This window comes from Carassius gibelio, chromosome B3, assembly GCF_023724105.1.
Source record: "Carassius gibelio isolate Cgi1373 ecotype wild population from Czech Republic chromosome B3, carGib1.2-hapl.c, whole genome shotgun sequence".
Taxonomy (NCBI): Eukaryota; Metazoa; Chordata; class Actinopteri; order Cypriniformes; family Cyprinidae; genus Carassius; species Carassius gibelio.
In genome coordinates this window covers 52,376,611-52,393,941 of record NC_068398.1, presented here as the reverse complement: position 1 = coordinate 52,393,941, position 17,331 = coordinate 52,376,611, and the positions used below count along the sequence as shown (strand labels likewise).

At 40.2% G+C, this 17,331-nt stretch overlaps 1 protein-coding gene across 4 annotated transcripts; it reads right to left on the bottom strand.

Annotated features, from left to right (window-relative positions):
• Positions 1-322: 322 nt before the first annotated feature.
• On the bottom strand, positions 323-16,130 carry LOC127951931 (gastrula zinc finger protein XlCGF8.2DB). Of its 4 annotated transcripts, none has more exons than XM_052550078.1 (3): positions 16,074-16,130; positions 13,820-13,952; positions 323-4,385 (listed from the first exon to the last, which is right to left on the bottom strand). In XM_052550078.1, exons 2-3 carry the CDS (start codon positions 13,902-13,904, stop codon positions 3,283-3,285), a joined length of 1,188 nt encoding a protein of 395 aa, XP_052406038.1. In that variant the 5' UTR covers positions 13,905-13,952; positions 16,074-16,130; the 3' UTR covers positions 323-3,282. The 4 variants fall into 4 exon arrangements, with proteins under 4 accessions (XP_052406038.1, XP_052406039.1, XP_052406037.1 ...); XM_052550079.1 differs by adding an exon at positions 11,524-11,661 and having other exon boundaries at positions 13,820-16,112; XM_052550077.1 differs by having other exon boundaries at positions 15,676-16,112.
• Between the last annotated feature and the right edge of the window lie 1,201 nt (positions 16,131-17,331).

Here is a 17,331-nt window from a genome sequence, read left to right as displayed (position 1 = left end):
TTATTTGAAGTTGAATTATTGGTTAAACAAATTTTGGCTAGAACCTTTTCTAACTGTTAACAATCCCCCCCCCCCCCCCTAATAAAAATAAATAAATATTACAACAATTAAACATTGTTCTGCTATACTAGCCATAGTTTCACCATTGTATGTTATACATCGGGTTATCAATTCACCAAAAATCTATATTCCACTTTTAATATAATAAAAGCATGGATAATTTTTGTATTAACAATATTAATATTTTTGTTGGATGTATTTTTTTGTGCTATAGCCAAAATCTTGTAGGCCTCATTATTTTATTTTTATAAAATGAATTACGTTTGTCAATGAAACATTTATTTTTATTAGGGCCAGAGATTACTCAAACTCAAATACAAGCAAATATTCAACAGTCAATAGACATGATGTTATTAATTGTGAAAAATAGTGTAATGCTAAATGTAAGCTAAATTACCTGCAGATTTGTACATCAACCTTGTAGGTTTATTAAATGTACAACCCGTTCTCATTTCAGGGCGTCATATAAGGCCGTTTTGTCACGTCCTTCTGCGTTTTCTGCCCACTCATATAGCACCCTTTTACGTAAATCTGACACGCACATGGCTTTCAACCAACTTCAAATGTAAAACCATCCGCGATGTAGTTACACGCTCAGGGCTTCGCCAGTCATCAATTGACCTCATCATTGACTACATGTAACAGATGTTTCCCGCAACAATGACTTACGTTTGATCTAGAATTAGGATTGCCTGCACCTAACATAGGAGGTCAATGTTTTCCATTATTTATCTTTCAAGAGGAATCTATTTGACATTTTCAACACCCTTATCGTCTGTGAGAGAGGCTCAGCTTAACCACCACCAATGCAACCCACCAGCGTATTATAGGACACAGAAGGACTTTGCCAGCCAATCCAAATGCGTGATATCAGACGCTTTCAGCAACAGTAGCGTGCTTAGGCTACAATTTCATTTAGTTTTAAATTGGCCTGTGGCAGCCTACCAATTTAAACGTGAATGTGCGCTAGTTATCCTAACTAAAAACATGACAATATATGTTCCATCATCCCTTAATTGCCCGGAGGAGTATATAGTATACTATATTGGCCAAATTCAGCATACACCCTTTATCGTGTGTGAGAAACGCTCATGGCTGTCAACCATCAATGCAACCCACAGGCATTTAACAGGATGCAGTTGGACTTTGCAAGCCAATTCAAGTGCGTGATATCTGACGCTTTCAGCAACAGCAATGTGCAGAAAATTTGCTTTTGTTCTAATGACCTGTATTATAGCCTACTTTATCAGCCTTTAGCTTCCAAGCCAACTGTCCGTTTCAACACACAGCCTTTGCGTGTGTCAGAGACGCACCTGACTTTAAAGCAACTCAAATGTGAATGGGTAATCAAGCACGCATTTGGACTTCGCCAGTCACCCATTCCTAGTGCTGAGAAAAATAGTTGCCTTCAGTAACAAAGTGCAGACCATTTGGTTTGTTTTAAATTATACAATATCATCCCTTAATAGCCTATAGAGATGTTTTTTGGCCTTTATCGTGTTAGAGAGATGCTCATGGCTTTCAAACATCTAGTGTAATTTCAAACCAGCCAGATTTAAGAGGGCAAATGAGGAATTGCCAAGAACTGATGTCCGTCAAATCCAATTAAATGCATGGTCCTAGGAGAATGAGTGGAGAGTTGGTAAAGTGTCCTGGTGAGTTGTTATCATTTAGCAACGCAGCAGTGAGCACTGAAGCTAGTCTACAAGCAGCAGTGCACAATAACGCCATATTTTTTACAGTCATTGAATAGCACCAAGTGAAAAATCTACGTTTTCTTTATATCTAGTGGCAGTGATCATGACGTTAGTTCTATAGATAAGTACCGGTAACCTTTGTCATAGTGTCATAGAACTGGTAAACTCTGTCTTTGTCATCTAGAAATATAAGGCATCATGCTAGCTATATGGACATTTCTAAGCGTTTATCTCTTCCACCGGTGAAAATGTTGTTGCAAACGTAGCCATGTGTCGCTGTGTTTGGCAGGTGCTTGTGTGGGCGGTGCTGTCCCATGGTAGTGCCTTTTGGTCGCTCTTGGTCGATATCTATCTGTCTGTCTCTCTATCTATCTATATATCTAGTCTATATATATCTATGTATTTATCTATAATCTGAATACTCTCGTCTACTACTCCTCTCTCTCTAGTCACTCTCAATGCTCTCAAGGCGGGCTATTGCAAATTCTCTCCCCAATGTGACGTAATTGTGGGGGAAAGGAGACCGCTGTAAGATAGTACCTACTTTTTCGTATTATATTTCGTTTTGTGATACCCAACAACATAAAATACAATACAATACAAAACTGTTTAACCTGTTAAATGTCACCCCGTCCCGTATACGGGACGCCTACGTTGACTATACTATATTACAATCAAATCTAATCTAATCATGACAAACTATATATTGTTGGAAAGGTCTAAGACTCCTAAATATATATTTTACCAATATTTTTTGTTAAAAATTATGTAGGAAAAGTAATAGATGAATTTATGACAAGAGTGCACCCTCAGAAATCTACATTACAAAAGGAGCTTTTACCTTTGTTTATAAAAAAAAGACTTCCTCGTTGCCTTTTTCTCCATCACTTTTTAGAAATCATCAGAAGTTATATATCACTTGAAACCATAAAATCTCAAAATACATCCTTCAAAACCCATTTTAAAATCAGACATTGCATTACCATGTAAATGGTACATCAAAATCATGTTACAAAATGTTTTCAGTCATGAATTATAAAAATTTATGTTTGTATAATGCACATTCATGTCTGTCTTCAAAAACCTGAGTGACAGTTAACAGGTTAAATGTTTATTACCAACAAGCAAATTGCACAAATTTGTTGAAAAATTAACCCTGCAACACGGCCTTTAAAGATCCAGCAGTACGCAATTTATGGGAGGAGCTGAGAAGCACAACTTCTGTTTTGGAACTAAATCAAAACTCTTTTTTTTTGATTAGCAGTATGCATTGCTAAAAACTTAATTTGGACAATTTTAAAGAATTTTCTCAGTATTTAGCTTTATTTTTCACCCTCAAATTCCAGATTTTGATAAAGTTGTATCTTCGCCAAATATTCTTCAATCCTAATAAACCTTATATCAATGAAAATCTTATTTATTTGATGTATAAATCTTAATTTCTAAGAATATACCCTTTATGACTGGTTTTGTAGTTCAGGGTCACAAATGCACTTTAAGGTTTCTGTTATGTGACTCCACACTGTTAGTAGGTGTAGGATTTCTCTCCAGTGTGAATTTTCATGTGCCTGTAAAGGTTTCCCTTATTTCTGAAACTGACTCCACACTGTTGGCAGTTGTAAGGCTTCTCTCCCGTGTGAATTCTCATGTGCACTTTAAGGTTTCTTTCATGAGTGACACTGACTCCACACTGTTGGCAGGTGTAAGATTTCTCTCCAGTATGAATTTTCATGTGCCTGTAAAGGTTTCCTTTATTGGTGAAACTGACTCCACACCGTTGGCAAGTGTAAGGCTTCTCTCCAGTGTGAATTATCATGTGCACTTTAAGGCTCCCATTATGTGTGAAACTGACTCCACATTGTTGGCATGTGTAAGGCTTCTCTCCAGTGTGAATTCTCATGTGCGCTTTAAGTTTTCCTTCATATGTGAAACGGGCTCCACACTGTTGGCAGGTGTAAGGCTTCTCTCCAGTGTGAATTCTCATGTGCTCTTTAAGGTTTCTTTCATGAGTGACACTGACTCCACACTGTTGGCAGGTGTAAGATTTTCCTCCAGTGTGAATTTCCATGTGCCTGTAAAGGTTTCCTTTGTTTGTGAAACTGACTCCACACTGTTGGCAGGTATAAGGCTTCTCTCCAGTGTGAATTCTCATATGCACTTTAAGGTTTCCTTTATGTGTGAAACTGACTCCACACTGTTGGCAGGTGAAAGACTTCTCTCCGGTGTGGATTCTCATGTGCCTGTTAAGGTCTCCTTTATGCTTGAAACTCTTTCCACACTGTTGGCAGGTAAAAGACTTCTCTCCAGTGTGAACTTTCATATGGTCTTTAAGGTGTCCTTTTCTATTGAATCTTTTTCCACATTGTTGGCAGGAGAATGTCTTCCCTCCAGTGTCAATTTCCATGGGGACTTTAAGGTTTCCATGCTCACTAAAACTCTTTTCACAGTGAAAAGGGGTGAAATAACTTTCTGTTTCTGTTTTATGAGCTGTTTTCTGTGAGAAAATCTCTTTAATCTTTGGCCGACTGAAAGATTCTTCCTCGGTTTTAAAATCATGATGAGTCTCACATTGTTCTTTCTCTTCCATTTCATTCGGTACTATGTGCTCCTCCTTCAGCATAATGAGGTCTATGATGAAAAAAGGCAAATGAAAGTTAGCCCAGTTTAATAGCACAGAGAAACAGACATCAAAACATTTACCAACAAGCTAGATCAGGGGTTTCAAACTCAGTTCTTGGAGGGTCAAAGCCCTGCACAGTTTTGATGCAACCATAATTAAACACACCTGATCTAGCTAATCAGGTCATTAAGGCTTCCACCGCAGGAACTTTACCCAGGAATTAGGGACTTTGGGCTGGTACTCTGTGTGTTTCCACTGAAAGAACCAGGATCTAAATAAAGTTCCGGGTAAAACAAATGCCCCAGAAAGTCCCTGCTGGCAAGGTAGTACTTATTCAAAGTTCCGTAACTTTCGGGGGCGGGACTTGGGTTCATAGTGCTCAAAGGGATGAAACCCACTTCAGATCGGGTTATGTAGTTGAGTGTAGCGTGTCCGAGGGTCAGCTTGTGGGTTTTGTAAGGGCCAGCATGAGGGACAAGACCTACAAATTTTTGGTGAGTTTTGAAGGGAGGTTGGTAACGTTAGTAAGCATTATCGTCCACTTTAGCTAGGCTACCTCTTCATGCATCTACTGAACATTTGTGTAATGATTCATGGCAATGACATGTGTTGATGACTGATCAGTGATTGCACTCAGGTACAAAGCACTGCACCATGTTGCTGACGTTATCGTTAACTGCTTTCACACATGCAGACAATATAAAATACACAACGTTAAATATAAATTTCAATACACAATACCTATAGCTAAATCAGAGTGCTGCACGCTATTTCATCAGATTTAATTCCTTCAGGAAGCGAATCATCTGTTGCCCGTAGGAAAGCGTTTGTGCCATGTTCACAGCTATCGTTATTACTTCTAAGAGCAGTTTACTCCTCTTCAGCGGACACGATGAGGTTCAGAAGATGTGTCGGGTCGTGTGACAGGTTCATTGCAGGAAGGAAAACTCATGACAGCTGCATGCTATGTTTGGGCCTACACCATGCTCAGGCAGCGCTTAGCGGCCTTTCTGACTGTCAACACTGCGATAGCCTACGGCTAAAAGTATTGCGCTCGAGGCTCGCAACCTTCTCTAAGAGAGTAGGCCCCACGTCTAACCCCTGCTACCCTGTTTCTGCGGTTGCCGAGGCACTGCATGAGGGTTGGTGCCCATGGTGAGTGGGATAACAGATTTTTTTCCTTCTCTCTCACTCTCCCCAGGACATGTGCAAGTGCTCGAAGAGCGCTACAGACAGCCCGTTGTCTCTATCAACGATGATATTAGGCCTACCCCGGAAGCTCGCAATGTTTTTCAGTTGTATGCCATGTGACAAAGACGTGCTCTCTACAGCGGCCTCCGATTCAGAGGGCTTTTTGGATGAAGAGTGCAGTTCTCTCCCTCCGAGCGGACAGGAGAAACGCACTTCCCCATCTTAAAGCGATCTTTTTAGACTTTGTGACATGTGCTGCGGATAAATTGGGGTTGGAGTGGGATAGCGAGCCGACAAAATCAGGCCCAGTCGAAACTGGACGATCGATTTCTGTTTAGCCGCACTCCATTTGAACCTCATGTGTCTCTTCCTTTTTTCCCAAGACCTCCACCACGAGGTTTTGAAATCTAGGAAGCAGCCTTTTCGGTGCGAATTACTATTCCTGTCGATTTCGCCACGATTTCCAAAATGGTGGAACATGGATATGCGGCGATGCCGGCCGTAGAAAAAACTCTCGCGGCACATCTGGCGCCTAACTCAGCTCTGTCTTGGAAGTCACGCCCCCAATTGCCGTCCAAACTCTCTGGCTCTCAACGGCGGTCGCATTTTCTCTCCCTCTCCATCTCCTCTCCCTTACCTTTCCTGCTTTGCACCTCTTGTCTCGTATACTCTGAGAGACTCCTTCTGCACTGCTCTCCATCTAAAAATCTCTCAAAGCAATTGACACCTTCTTTTGGGTTCGGGGGAACCTGACTGCCCTGTCGGAACGTTCCCAGCTGGCTACACCATGAATGAGTGGTAGAGGTGGTGTGTCTGGTGGCTCTTTCCGTGGAGGACATTATATCTACCTATTCAGAACCATGATAACAGGTATTCTGCAGATAGGATTAAGCATTGCCCTGGTTTATCGAGGAATTCAGAAAACGGTGACAGCTGTCAAAGGCTTACAAGGCTGCCCGTCATGATCAAAGCAGTGGGCAGAGCGGTCAGCAGAAGCTCACGGCTTTGGAAAAAGCAATTGGATCGATCAGAGATCAGAAATGGACAAAGAGAGTAGCCGTGGAATTGAAACGCGGCTACTCGCCCCAAGACCAAACTTATCTTCTTTTGGCCTTTTCTCTACCAGCACTGGTCTCGGCCAATTCCACTGCTGGAACAACGACAACGCTGGAAGAGCTCTGTAGTGAGACGCTCTCGCGTTCCTCCCCCGTCTTCCACCTGCTGATGTTGACTCTGTCTGGGACCTGAACAAGGCTGCCTCCATGACAACTTGCTCTGACGCTATCACAATCTGCAGACTGAGGCACCTAGGTTGAATCGCAACTCTCCAGGCCAACAAATACACAAACTCTTAACACACACACAGATACAGATATGCATTCATCCCCAACCATCCCCCCATCCCTCAACTTCGCCGCTTTGTACCGCCAGTCTGTCAAGCGGGTCCATGACCAGCGCTTTAATAGCTGCAGGGTAGGACGGCTGCTGCCTGCACTGGATTACCTCGACCCCCCCAATTTCCGTCCCCAGTTGCAAAGTCTTGTGTTTATGGTGTATGTGCTTTCAGGAGTGTGTTAAAGAACTTAAACGAGCTACTGACTTGGCGCTTAGGGCCACCAAGCACACTGCTCGGGCAATAGGCAGATCCATGGCAGGTTTAGTGTCAGTTGAGTGCCACCTATGGCTCACACTCACTGACATTAAAGAGAAGGACAAAACTTTTATTTTGGATGCCCCCATTTCTCAGAATGGCTTGCTAGGAAATTCAGTCACAACTGTTGTGGAAAAGTTTAGAGCTGCTAAACAACAGTCTGCCATGTTTCGCCAGCTTATTCCACACAGAACTAGAGAAGTAGAGCGTCAGTCACCTGCAGTTCGCTCGTGCTTGTCGTCTTTGCAGCGCCCTCAAGGGGTTCAGCGCCATGAGCCTTCACCTAGATTACCACCTCGCAAAGACTGGGGTCCTAGATCTTGTTCGCCAACGACAACGCAAACGGCTAGACCAGAGTTCGACGGCCAAGGCCTCTCGTTCTCAGGCTCCCAATAGCAGCTCCTGATTTATTCGCCCATCTTTGGAGGCCAGGCCCTCCTTTGGAGAGTGGGGACAAACCGCACATGTGTATTCGCCTCTCATTGTGGACCCCCGACTCAGATCATCACAGTCCCACCGTATACTGCGATTCGGGCAGATTTAGGTCGACTCCTTATGACATGCACTTCCTCAGATACTCTGCGCCTTCCAGCCTTCAGAGTTCTGGGAATCGTCCAAGCGTCATGCGAGCATGGCCTGTTTATGTGGGCTGGCCCGACAGGACATTTGGACGTCTTCCTGTGATGGATCTCCCCGCCACTCAGGTGTCTCGGGGCCCTACGTAGGAAAATCAAACGAGTATGTCAGAAGTGGAGCATTGTGTATTTTTGGGCTCCAATTTCGATAAGGGCCACCTCCTTTCACCGAGGTTCTTCCTACGACTGTACGTCCTGGGGAGGCCTCGATTTTAAATCAAGAGATTATGTTACTCCTAGAGAAAGGGGCTATAGAAGAGGTATCCCCCACTCAGGTGGAGTCAGGCTTTTACAGCCGATACTTGTTGTGCCCATAAAAGATGGTGGCTTACATCCGATCATGGACTTGCATCGTTTAAATCTTGCACTCAGAGTGAGCAAGTTCAAGATGCTAACGATGAAGCCCATTCTGTCTCAGATCCATTCCGAGGATTGGTTTATAACTATCGATCTAAGGGCGGCAGCGTCCCCTGTGGTTCAGTTGGGCCTTCTCCATATGCAACCATTTCAGTGGTGGGCAAAGAGTCAGAACATATCGCCTCATTGTCATACGCTTCGCAGAATTACCGTGACACGCAAGGGCTTTCATGCGCTAAGCCCATGGACGAGACCCCAGTTCTTTCAAAAAGTAGTCCAGCTGGGGACATTAAGTGGTCGCAAGACGATCACTACAGATGCGTCCCTCACGGGTTGTGGGGCAGTGCATCAAGGTCGTCCAGTCAGTGGGCTCTGGACGGAAGCGCACCATGGCTGGCACATAAATCGTTTGGAGATTCTAGCAGTCTTTCTGGCTCTCAAACAGTTTTTACCACAGCTGAGGGGTTGTCACGTTTTAGTCAGGACGGACAACATGACAGATGTTTCTTATCTCAATTGCCAAGGAGGATTGCATTACCCTGTACAGGCTGGCGAGGCTTGTTCTTCTTTGGGCTCAGACAAAGTCTCTGTCAATTAAAGCAGTCTATGTCCCAGGTCACCTGAACTCAGGAGCAGACTTGCTATCGAGACAAGAGTCTGGAGGAGGGAGAATAGAGATTGCACCCTCAGGTAGTGGATCTCATATGGCAGAAGTTCAGCCGAGCGGAAGTGGACTTGTTTGCTTCGAGTATGACTACGCACTGCCCGCTCTGGTTTTCCCCGTCTCCCCCTTCGCCTCTTGGTATAGATGCTCTGGTCCACGAATGGCCCAAGGCCGATCTTTATGCTTTTCCCCCTAAAAAAAGCACTCCCCCAGAGTACGATCGGACAGGGTGGAGCGCTTACTGTTGGTAGCCCCGTGGTGGCCCACTCAGTTGTGGTTTTTGGACCTGATCAGTTTGCTGGCCGGCCCTCCCTGGGAGGTTCCCCTCAGACACGATCTGCTGACACAAGCTCGGGGCATGATTTGGCATCCTCGTGACATTTCCGCTTTCTGCCCGGTGCGTTATCCTTCTTTGGAGGATTGTTCTCTTTTGGATTGTTTTGGAGGGCCTGGCGGCACATCCTTTTGAACCTTTGGAGTCTGTTTCAGATAAATTTTTGCAGCCCAAGACTGTTCTTTTGGTGCCTTTATCTTCCCTTAAGAGAGTGGGGGATATGCAGGCTCTATCGGTCAGTCCATGTATGGACTTTGCCCCAGGATTCGTTAAAGTCTTTTAGCGGCTTAGGCCTGATTATGTTCCGAAAGTGGCTTTGCACCCATTTTGTTTCCAGCAGGTGGTATTGGAGGCCTTCTCCCCTGCTAATGCAGGTTCGAGTAGCCTGAGTCTCTGCCCTGTAAGGATTCTTAGGATCTATGTTGACTGCACAGCTTAGCGGCGTAGGTCCGATCAGTTATTTGTTAGCTTTGGTGGTAAAAGCAGAGGTCTGCTCTATCTCCAGCTATCTAAGGTATGTCAGGCATAGCGTTCCCAAGGCGATGACGTCATCACAGCATCGAAGTGAACCTATGAAAGGGAACATCTCGGTTACGTATGTAACTTTGGTTCCCTGAGTAGGGAACGAGATGCTGCGGTGTGTGCCGTTCCGTACCTGTGAAAGCGCTTTCTTTGTAATAAGTGGAAATCTGATGAAATAGCGCGCAGCACTCTGATTTAGCTCACTCACGTGGGCGTTGGGGCGGTGCTAAGTGCTATTCGGCCAAAAAATTGGCGTCATGGTATAAAAGCTTCAGATATTCGTCACACCGAAGGTGTTCCCCACGTCAACGCAGCATCTCGTTCCCTGCTCAGGGAACCAAGGTTACATACTTAACAGAAATGTTTTTGACTCGTTCCTTAATCACGTGACAGCCCCATACGTTAAACTCAATGCAATCTGAGCCAGAAAGAGAATTGATTTGTTTATAGTTCGGGTCTATCGGGTTTTTGACTCGTTCTTTAATCACGTGACAGACCCATACGCTTAACCTATGTAGTCTGAGCTGGAAAGAGAATTGATTAGTTCATCTCATGAGTCTTTCGGGTTGAGTTGTTCCTTAATCACTTGACAGCCCAATACATTTAACCAATTCAGTATTGAGCCGGAAAGAGAATTGATTAGTTCATCTTTCGGGTCTTCGGGTTGTTCGTTCTTTTGACACGTGACGTGACAACATTAGCTAGAATAATTTGTTAATTTACTACCTTACAAATGGGTGCATAGTACTTATTGTTATCTTTTCTTATAATTATTGGTTATGCTTTAAATTTTGTCCATATGATGGCGAAAACACTTTGATGACACTTTTTCCTTTTTTTACAGTGGATCCTAATCTTCAAAAATTACCTTGTTGTATGATTTATGTTTTTTTTAAGTTCACCCTTCAGATTAGACTATAGAATTGTAGTGTTACTTGTTTAGGATACAAAATGATATTTGCTTTTAATATATGTCATTATGTCCCTTTTGAACAATCTTCTTGTACATATATTAGACCAAAATGTTGTTTGCCTAGGAAAAACAATTATTATATCAGCAAAGATTCACGTGTTTAAGGAACGACTCGACCCGAAAGACTCATGAGATTAACTAATCAATTCTCTTTCTGCCTCGGACTGCATTGGTAGCGTATGGGCCGGTCATGTGATTAATGAATGACTTGAACAGGAAGACTTGTCAGACAAGAGGTGAGGTGAGCTAATCAAAGACTGAAGACCCAGGTAAAAAATGGATTAATCTTTTCTGTTTCTTACAGCATTTTAATTTTGTATTGTTTGTAGTGTGATCAACATTTGCATAAGTACTAGATGTGCTGGGGAAATAACACATAACATTTTAATTACATCTGACTCGGAAAAAAAATTTGTTCATTTTGCTGAACGAGACTCAAACATCTGAGTTGGTAAAATTATCCGAACTTCCCATCACTACTCAAAAGGCTCTTTCACGGTTGTGGCTTCAGTCGACTTCAGTGAGGCGTGGTGGTTTATGGGATGAGTAGTTCCTTCGCTCGGAATTGAAAATATGTACACAGTCTTGTACCTTTGACTTTTCTTTGGATTTTCTCTTAGTTTTTTCTCTCAAAATGATATGTTGTATGCTTATGAGTTCAACCGTAGCTGGTTATCCTCAGACATGCTTTAAACTCTTTAGATACGGACTTTTCAAAACGTCAATGAGAAAAATGAATGGGAAATTTACTTCCGACACCTAAGCTCTCTCGGGCTGTGGGCGGGACTGTGATGTGCTCTATTGGTGCTCATTTCATACCTTGATACACTTCATCATTGCATCATTGCTGTGTGAGCAGCACAATACATTTACATAAATGTATTCCTGCAGCGCAGGGGTGTTGGAATGTTTGAAAACAGTATACTGTCGCTCAGCCTTTTCAAACTTCTTTTTGCCCTTTAAAAGAAGAAAGAAAACAAAATTTGTTTGAATTATATCTGGGCCAGTTGAAGATGCTGAGGAGTCAGAAGTTCCTGCTAAGAAACAGAAGATTATTTTGGGCAGCTTCTTCAAAATTGCATCATGTAAACACCAAGCTGTCCCTCAGTCAGAGAGGGAATCCACTGAATAGGAGCTATATATTTACATACAGCTGAAGTTGATGGTGAGCACCACAAGGCTAATTTTCCAGGAGTGGCCAGTCTAGCAAAAAATAACTCTGCATCCCTGCCACAAGTTCCCCATCTGAGCAGTGTGGTATGGCTCAGCTCAGTTCAGCTCAGCTCGGTTTGAGTTTCCACTGCAGTATATGCCGCGTTTCCACCGCAGGAACTTTACCCAGGAACTAGGGACTTTGGCCTGATACTCGGTGTGTTTCCACCGCAGGAACCAGGAACTAATAAAGTTCCGGGTAAAAAAAATGTCCTTCAGAAAGTCCCTGCTGTTGAGGTAGTACTTTTTCGAAGTTCCAGAACTTTCGGGGGCGGGACTTGGGCGCTAAAAACCTCCCGACTGGTTGAGTTCAGACAGCATTGGTTGAGTTCAACCACCATTTTTTCGGATTAACGTTTTATAAATATTACTGTTAATGTGTCAGGAAATGTAATTTGAAAAGTATTTAAGGTGAGAATGTAGTTGTTTAAAACTCAAATCTGTGGTTTATTTATAAAGACAGCGCTTATTTAAAAATGTGTTTCGCCGATCTCGGAGCTCCACGCCACACTGAACCCTGCTGTGCCTTACCATGCTGTGGAAAAGTGCCATAAGAAAGTTGACCAGCTTTTGTTCCTTGCACCCAATTTGTAATTTTTCAATAGAAAATAAATTATTTTTATTTTGTTTAATTATTATTAAAGTGTTTAATTCAATTGATATTTTTTATATTTTCAACATGAGAATTTTTTGGGGGAAACGTTTTCTACTTTCTTAAAGCATTTACACATTATATATTTTTGAAAAAAAATTACTTTTTTTTTAAATTATGAGAAGTTGTAGCAATACCAATAAATTGCAGGAATTGTGGTTTGTGTGAACGCAGAAGGAAAATTACCGATATAAGCACGTACGAGTTCAGAACGCGGTGACATAACACGTCTACTCCGGGCCAATCCACCGCCACTGAAATTCAAAATTCAACAGCTCTGGGCCAATCATAACATTCTGATGCAGCTGATGCAGTTGACGCATTTACTCCGCGTGCTGTGTTTGAAGTCATGTAATGCAATGTCTCTGAGCCCAAAAAAAAAAGGATCATGAATGTGAACATTTGTCCCAAAAATAATCGTGTTTGTCTCTCCATGTTTACAAACACAACATCAGGAGCAGTACCGCCGCTCCCTATATATATATATATATATATATATATATATATATTCTCCCATCCGTGCTTGTGACCGCTCGCACCTCATTATTGCGGCTGAATGTTCATAATTGATGGATAGACATCTATGCCCAGGTAAATGACATCAGCAAATCAGCGCAGATTATAAAAAATAAAAAAAAACAGCCATTAAATTGACTTTATGCTGGACGTTGGAGAGTCTCAAATTTAGAGACTGTCTCTAAAGTTACATGCGATATTGGTATACACATTTCTACCATCAGTAGCATTTGAGGAGAATGACTTACAGTCATAAAAACAACTGATATTGTTCATCTAGGTGTCAGCTATAATGCACAATTGAATTGAATATTTGATATTTAAAAAAAACGGTAAATCTTTAATTATGCTACTTTTTCACATGGGTTCAAACGCAAATTTGAATAATAAATTTTATTGGATAATAAGAATTTAAGATGGGGGGAAATATCATTATGAAATGTTTTTTCTGTAATACACATTGGCCACAATTAAAGGCCCCCCCTTTTATTCAATACTTTTTGAAACCATTTGCCAGTTTAATAAGTCTATATAAGGGTGCCGATATTTTCAGCCACGACTGTAATCAAATAAAAGTCTAAAACTTTGAAATTGTACTGCAGTCGATTACAAATCCACCAAAAGTATTAAGCAGAGTATTTAAGTTAAATTTCTCAAGTATTTGACACACCTGCACATGCTTCAAAATCATGTTTTCCTGTACAGCTTGTCATTTTACTAAGAATGAAAACCAACCTGTTTGTTCCTCAGTATCTTCTTGTTTTAATCTCAATGTTTCTTCAATCTTCACGTCTTCAGTCTCCTCTTTAATAAACGCCATATTTATAACAGCGTGTGGATCTCAGGAGTTTTTCTGTGTTTGGACAATCTGTCATGTTTAAGATGAGAATAATTAAAGATAAATCAATCCAAACTAAATCTCAGAGTTGTATCTCAATCTCCTGGTTCAGTAATCAACGCATTGGTAAGGGACACAAATAGAGTATAGGTATGTGACAATCTGACCTATATACGCACGAGCGCTGCAGGTTATCAGCGCCAGACGCGTCGGTGACTTAGGAAATCTTTCTTATCTTTGCTTTGTGAATACCTCTAAAGCCCATATACTAGTAACGTAAATTACGTCCTCACGTTGATTCTCACGTTCGAATTTCCAAGTTATCTGCCATAAGAAGAAAGTTATAAGCGAAGCAACATTTCTCTCGTGTTTGCCATCAAAATCCGCTATGAAGGCTATTATTTTTTTGTTTCAAACCCAATACTTTTTATAGAATATACATTTAACTTGAATTAGGTGAAGTTTGGGATGGATTGTAACATTCGCATGTGTTTTTTTTACGATCCGCAAGTGACGTTGTCAAAAGCAGAATCGGCCATTCAATCATATTGGCTTCCAAAACTTCTCTCAGTTTTCATCAATCCGTGCAGTATTTTTCAAAGAAATCATACAGAATGAAGGTTTAGAATCTCTAGATTACATTATAGGCATGATTCTGTCAAACATATAAATAAATACCATGGATGGTTATGTATTTATTTAGGAACAACTGTGCTTCTAGCTGCCTGCTAGGTCAAGTGACCTCTTTATGGCAAGCTGATTAGCCGAATCTTACAAACATTTCAGCCCATGTGTGCTGTATTATTCTTACAAACATTGTGAAAATAATTAAATTTTACCAACTCTGTGCAGAATAATACAGCACACATGGGCTGAAATGTTTGTAAGATTTTTTTTCAAAAGTAAATTAAAGCAGAAAAAAAAAAGTATACTAAACAAGTATATATTATACATAAGGGTATATTACTTTTTGAAATCTAAATATCATATACTTAAAAATAAATAAATATAATATACTTTTGATATAATATGATATCATATTTTTAAAAGGCTGATTATTTTGATTTCATGTGGAAATATATGTGTGGATTGATGCTCTCAGTTTCATTAATTAATGGTTAATTAGAAATAATAAATTTATTATATTTACCTTTTAAAAAGAGGTCATCTTAATCTTGTTGGGCAATTTATTACCTACACTGTGGTGTTTGAATTATGCAAATAGACCAAGAAATGAGGATGTTATGATGTTTTGAAGTGTTTAATCAAGCGGAAGAGGTCACAGTTTTTCACTGTTTTATTGTTATAATTAGGTAAAAAAAAATGACCCCTAATTTCCAAATTTAAAAATTCCATAACTTTCTTAATAATTATCCAATTATAATCATTTAAAAAAACATTTTAAAGTTATTTTTATTATCTATCATATGGTTATGATTATATATTAATTTTCTAGTATTGATTTTTTTTGTCACATACCTATAGAGTAACAGTAATTCACACACGTACAGTTTCACAGTCTGAGCGGTTTCTCCAGAAAGAAACTTACACTGACTGATCTTAAAATGTGTCAGTGCCTTTGTTTTGTCTCAAGATGCACACCAGTCATGTTTTTTTCTAAGATACATTTATAAAAAACTACTAAAAGTATTGAACTACAGCCAAATCCTAAAACCACTAACTAAAACTATAAAAACTGGCTCCACAGCAAATTAAAACACAAATGACAGACATTTAATATTTTGACACTTACGCATTTACATTGTGATTAAATCACATTTAATCCGATTGTACATTCATCAAAACATTTGCCATGGATTAGTAAAAGTTGTCATTATTATACACGCTTGTGTTTACACTGTTTTGTTCAGCATGAGCGATTAGAAACGGAGAATAGTTTTGGGAAGCAGGAGATTAAACTGATTTGTTTCCTCCATCACTAATGAGCGAATTCGTGTTTCTAATAAACTGATTAAAAACTAAAAAACGGTCGATGCGCTTTACTCGCTCAAATTCATGTGTAATTTACATAATCGTTAGATAAAGCTATACAGTTACAGTCAATATTAATTAATTATCGCTTGTAAAACTAAGATTAATGTTAAAAGGTTTACATTTATGTAAATAACGCTAGTGTTTTAAAACACAAACCCTTCTTCAGTCGAATAACAACATACGCAGGACCGTGACGCTTCCTTATGACGTCACAGCGCCATACCAAAATAAAAGTCCTACACACGCCAAACATATAAAGTAGTTATTCAGCAGTTATTCGGTATTTGAGGTATTTGAGCTATTCGAAGTTAAATTATTGTTTAAATAAGTGTTGGCTAAAACATTTTCTAAACATTTAATATATTATTACTGTAACATTACAATTTAGAACCATTTATCCGCCCTCAAGAAAAAAAAAACATCAACAAATTAAACATGGTTTAACTACAAAAAAAATAAACCTTTTTGTTTGATGCACAGCAGATATCTTGTAGGCCTCATTATTTTATTGTTATAAAATTATCTAAATTTGAAATGAAAATGAACTTTTATTAGGGCCAGAGATTTACTTAGCTTGACTAACCTTGATAGAAATCAATGTATCCATTTCCCTCAACCTTTCAAGCAGGCAACTGAAGAGCTCAGTGGCTCTGAGTACTGTACAATTAACTTGGTGGCCCTCTGGAAAACCACTGCTTACCCATTGCCAGTTCTCCCAAAGTGATCCATGTGCTGCTCTGGATGATGAAACATACGTGAGATTTAGTCTTACTTTTATAATTACTAACACGTTGCCTGTATATGTAATTGTGCTGACAGATTTTTTCAAAGATTAAGCTGAGTTTGGTTAAACAAAGAGCTCCTCTTTGGCGAGGGTTAGGATGTATGCAGTGTTATATTTTACATTCAGCTCTGCCAACTGCACGGAATGTGGCCTAGTTTGGATTAATTTTTGTTGTCGAAATAGAGCAAAAACAGGGAATATGGTGTCTAAAATGTAAGTCTCTAAATATTAAATCCTTTTTTTTACTTGTATAAAATCAATTTAAATTTGCCATCATGTCACTCTTCGTGTGATATCAACGATACAAAAATATTTTAAGCCCCCATATCTTGAATTTTGTGATTCATTTTAATAGACTGAATCATGCAGTGAAAATAAACGCAAATCAAATGCGCACACACACTAGTCTAATCTAGACTTTATCACGTAATGTATGCATATATTGACAAAAAATGATATCTTGATATTTTCTAGGGTTTATTGATAGTGATAATTAGACAACATTTTGATGAGTATACTATTGTGCTAGTAGTCTTAAGGACATACACGGTGTATACCCACTTCTTTAACAGTGGCTTTGCATATACCCACTTCTAACGTTAAATCCCCTCTGATGCGCATCATTCAGCA

Bases quoted from the DNA above. Each gene is read 5' to 3' on its own strand.
- LOC127951931 (XM_052550078.1), bottom strand. From the start codon at position 13,904: ATGGCGTTTATTAAAGAGGAGACTGAAGACGTGAAGATTGAAGAAACA. The intron at 4,386-13,819 runs GTTGGTTTTCAT...TTTTCATCATAG, and splicing joins AGATACTGAGGAACAAACAG to ACCTCATTATGCTGAAGGAG.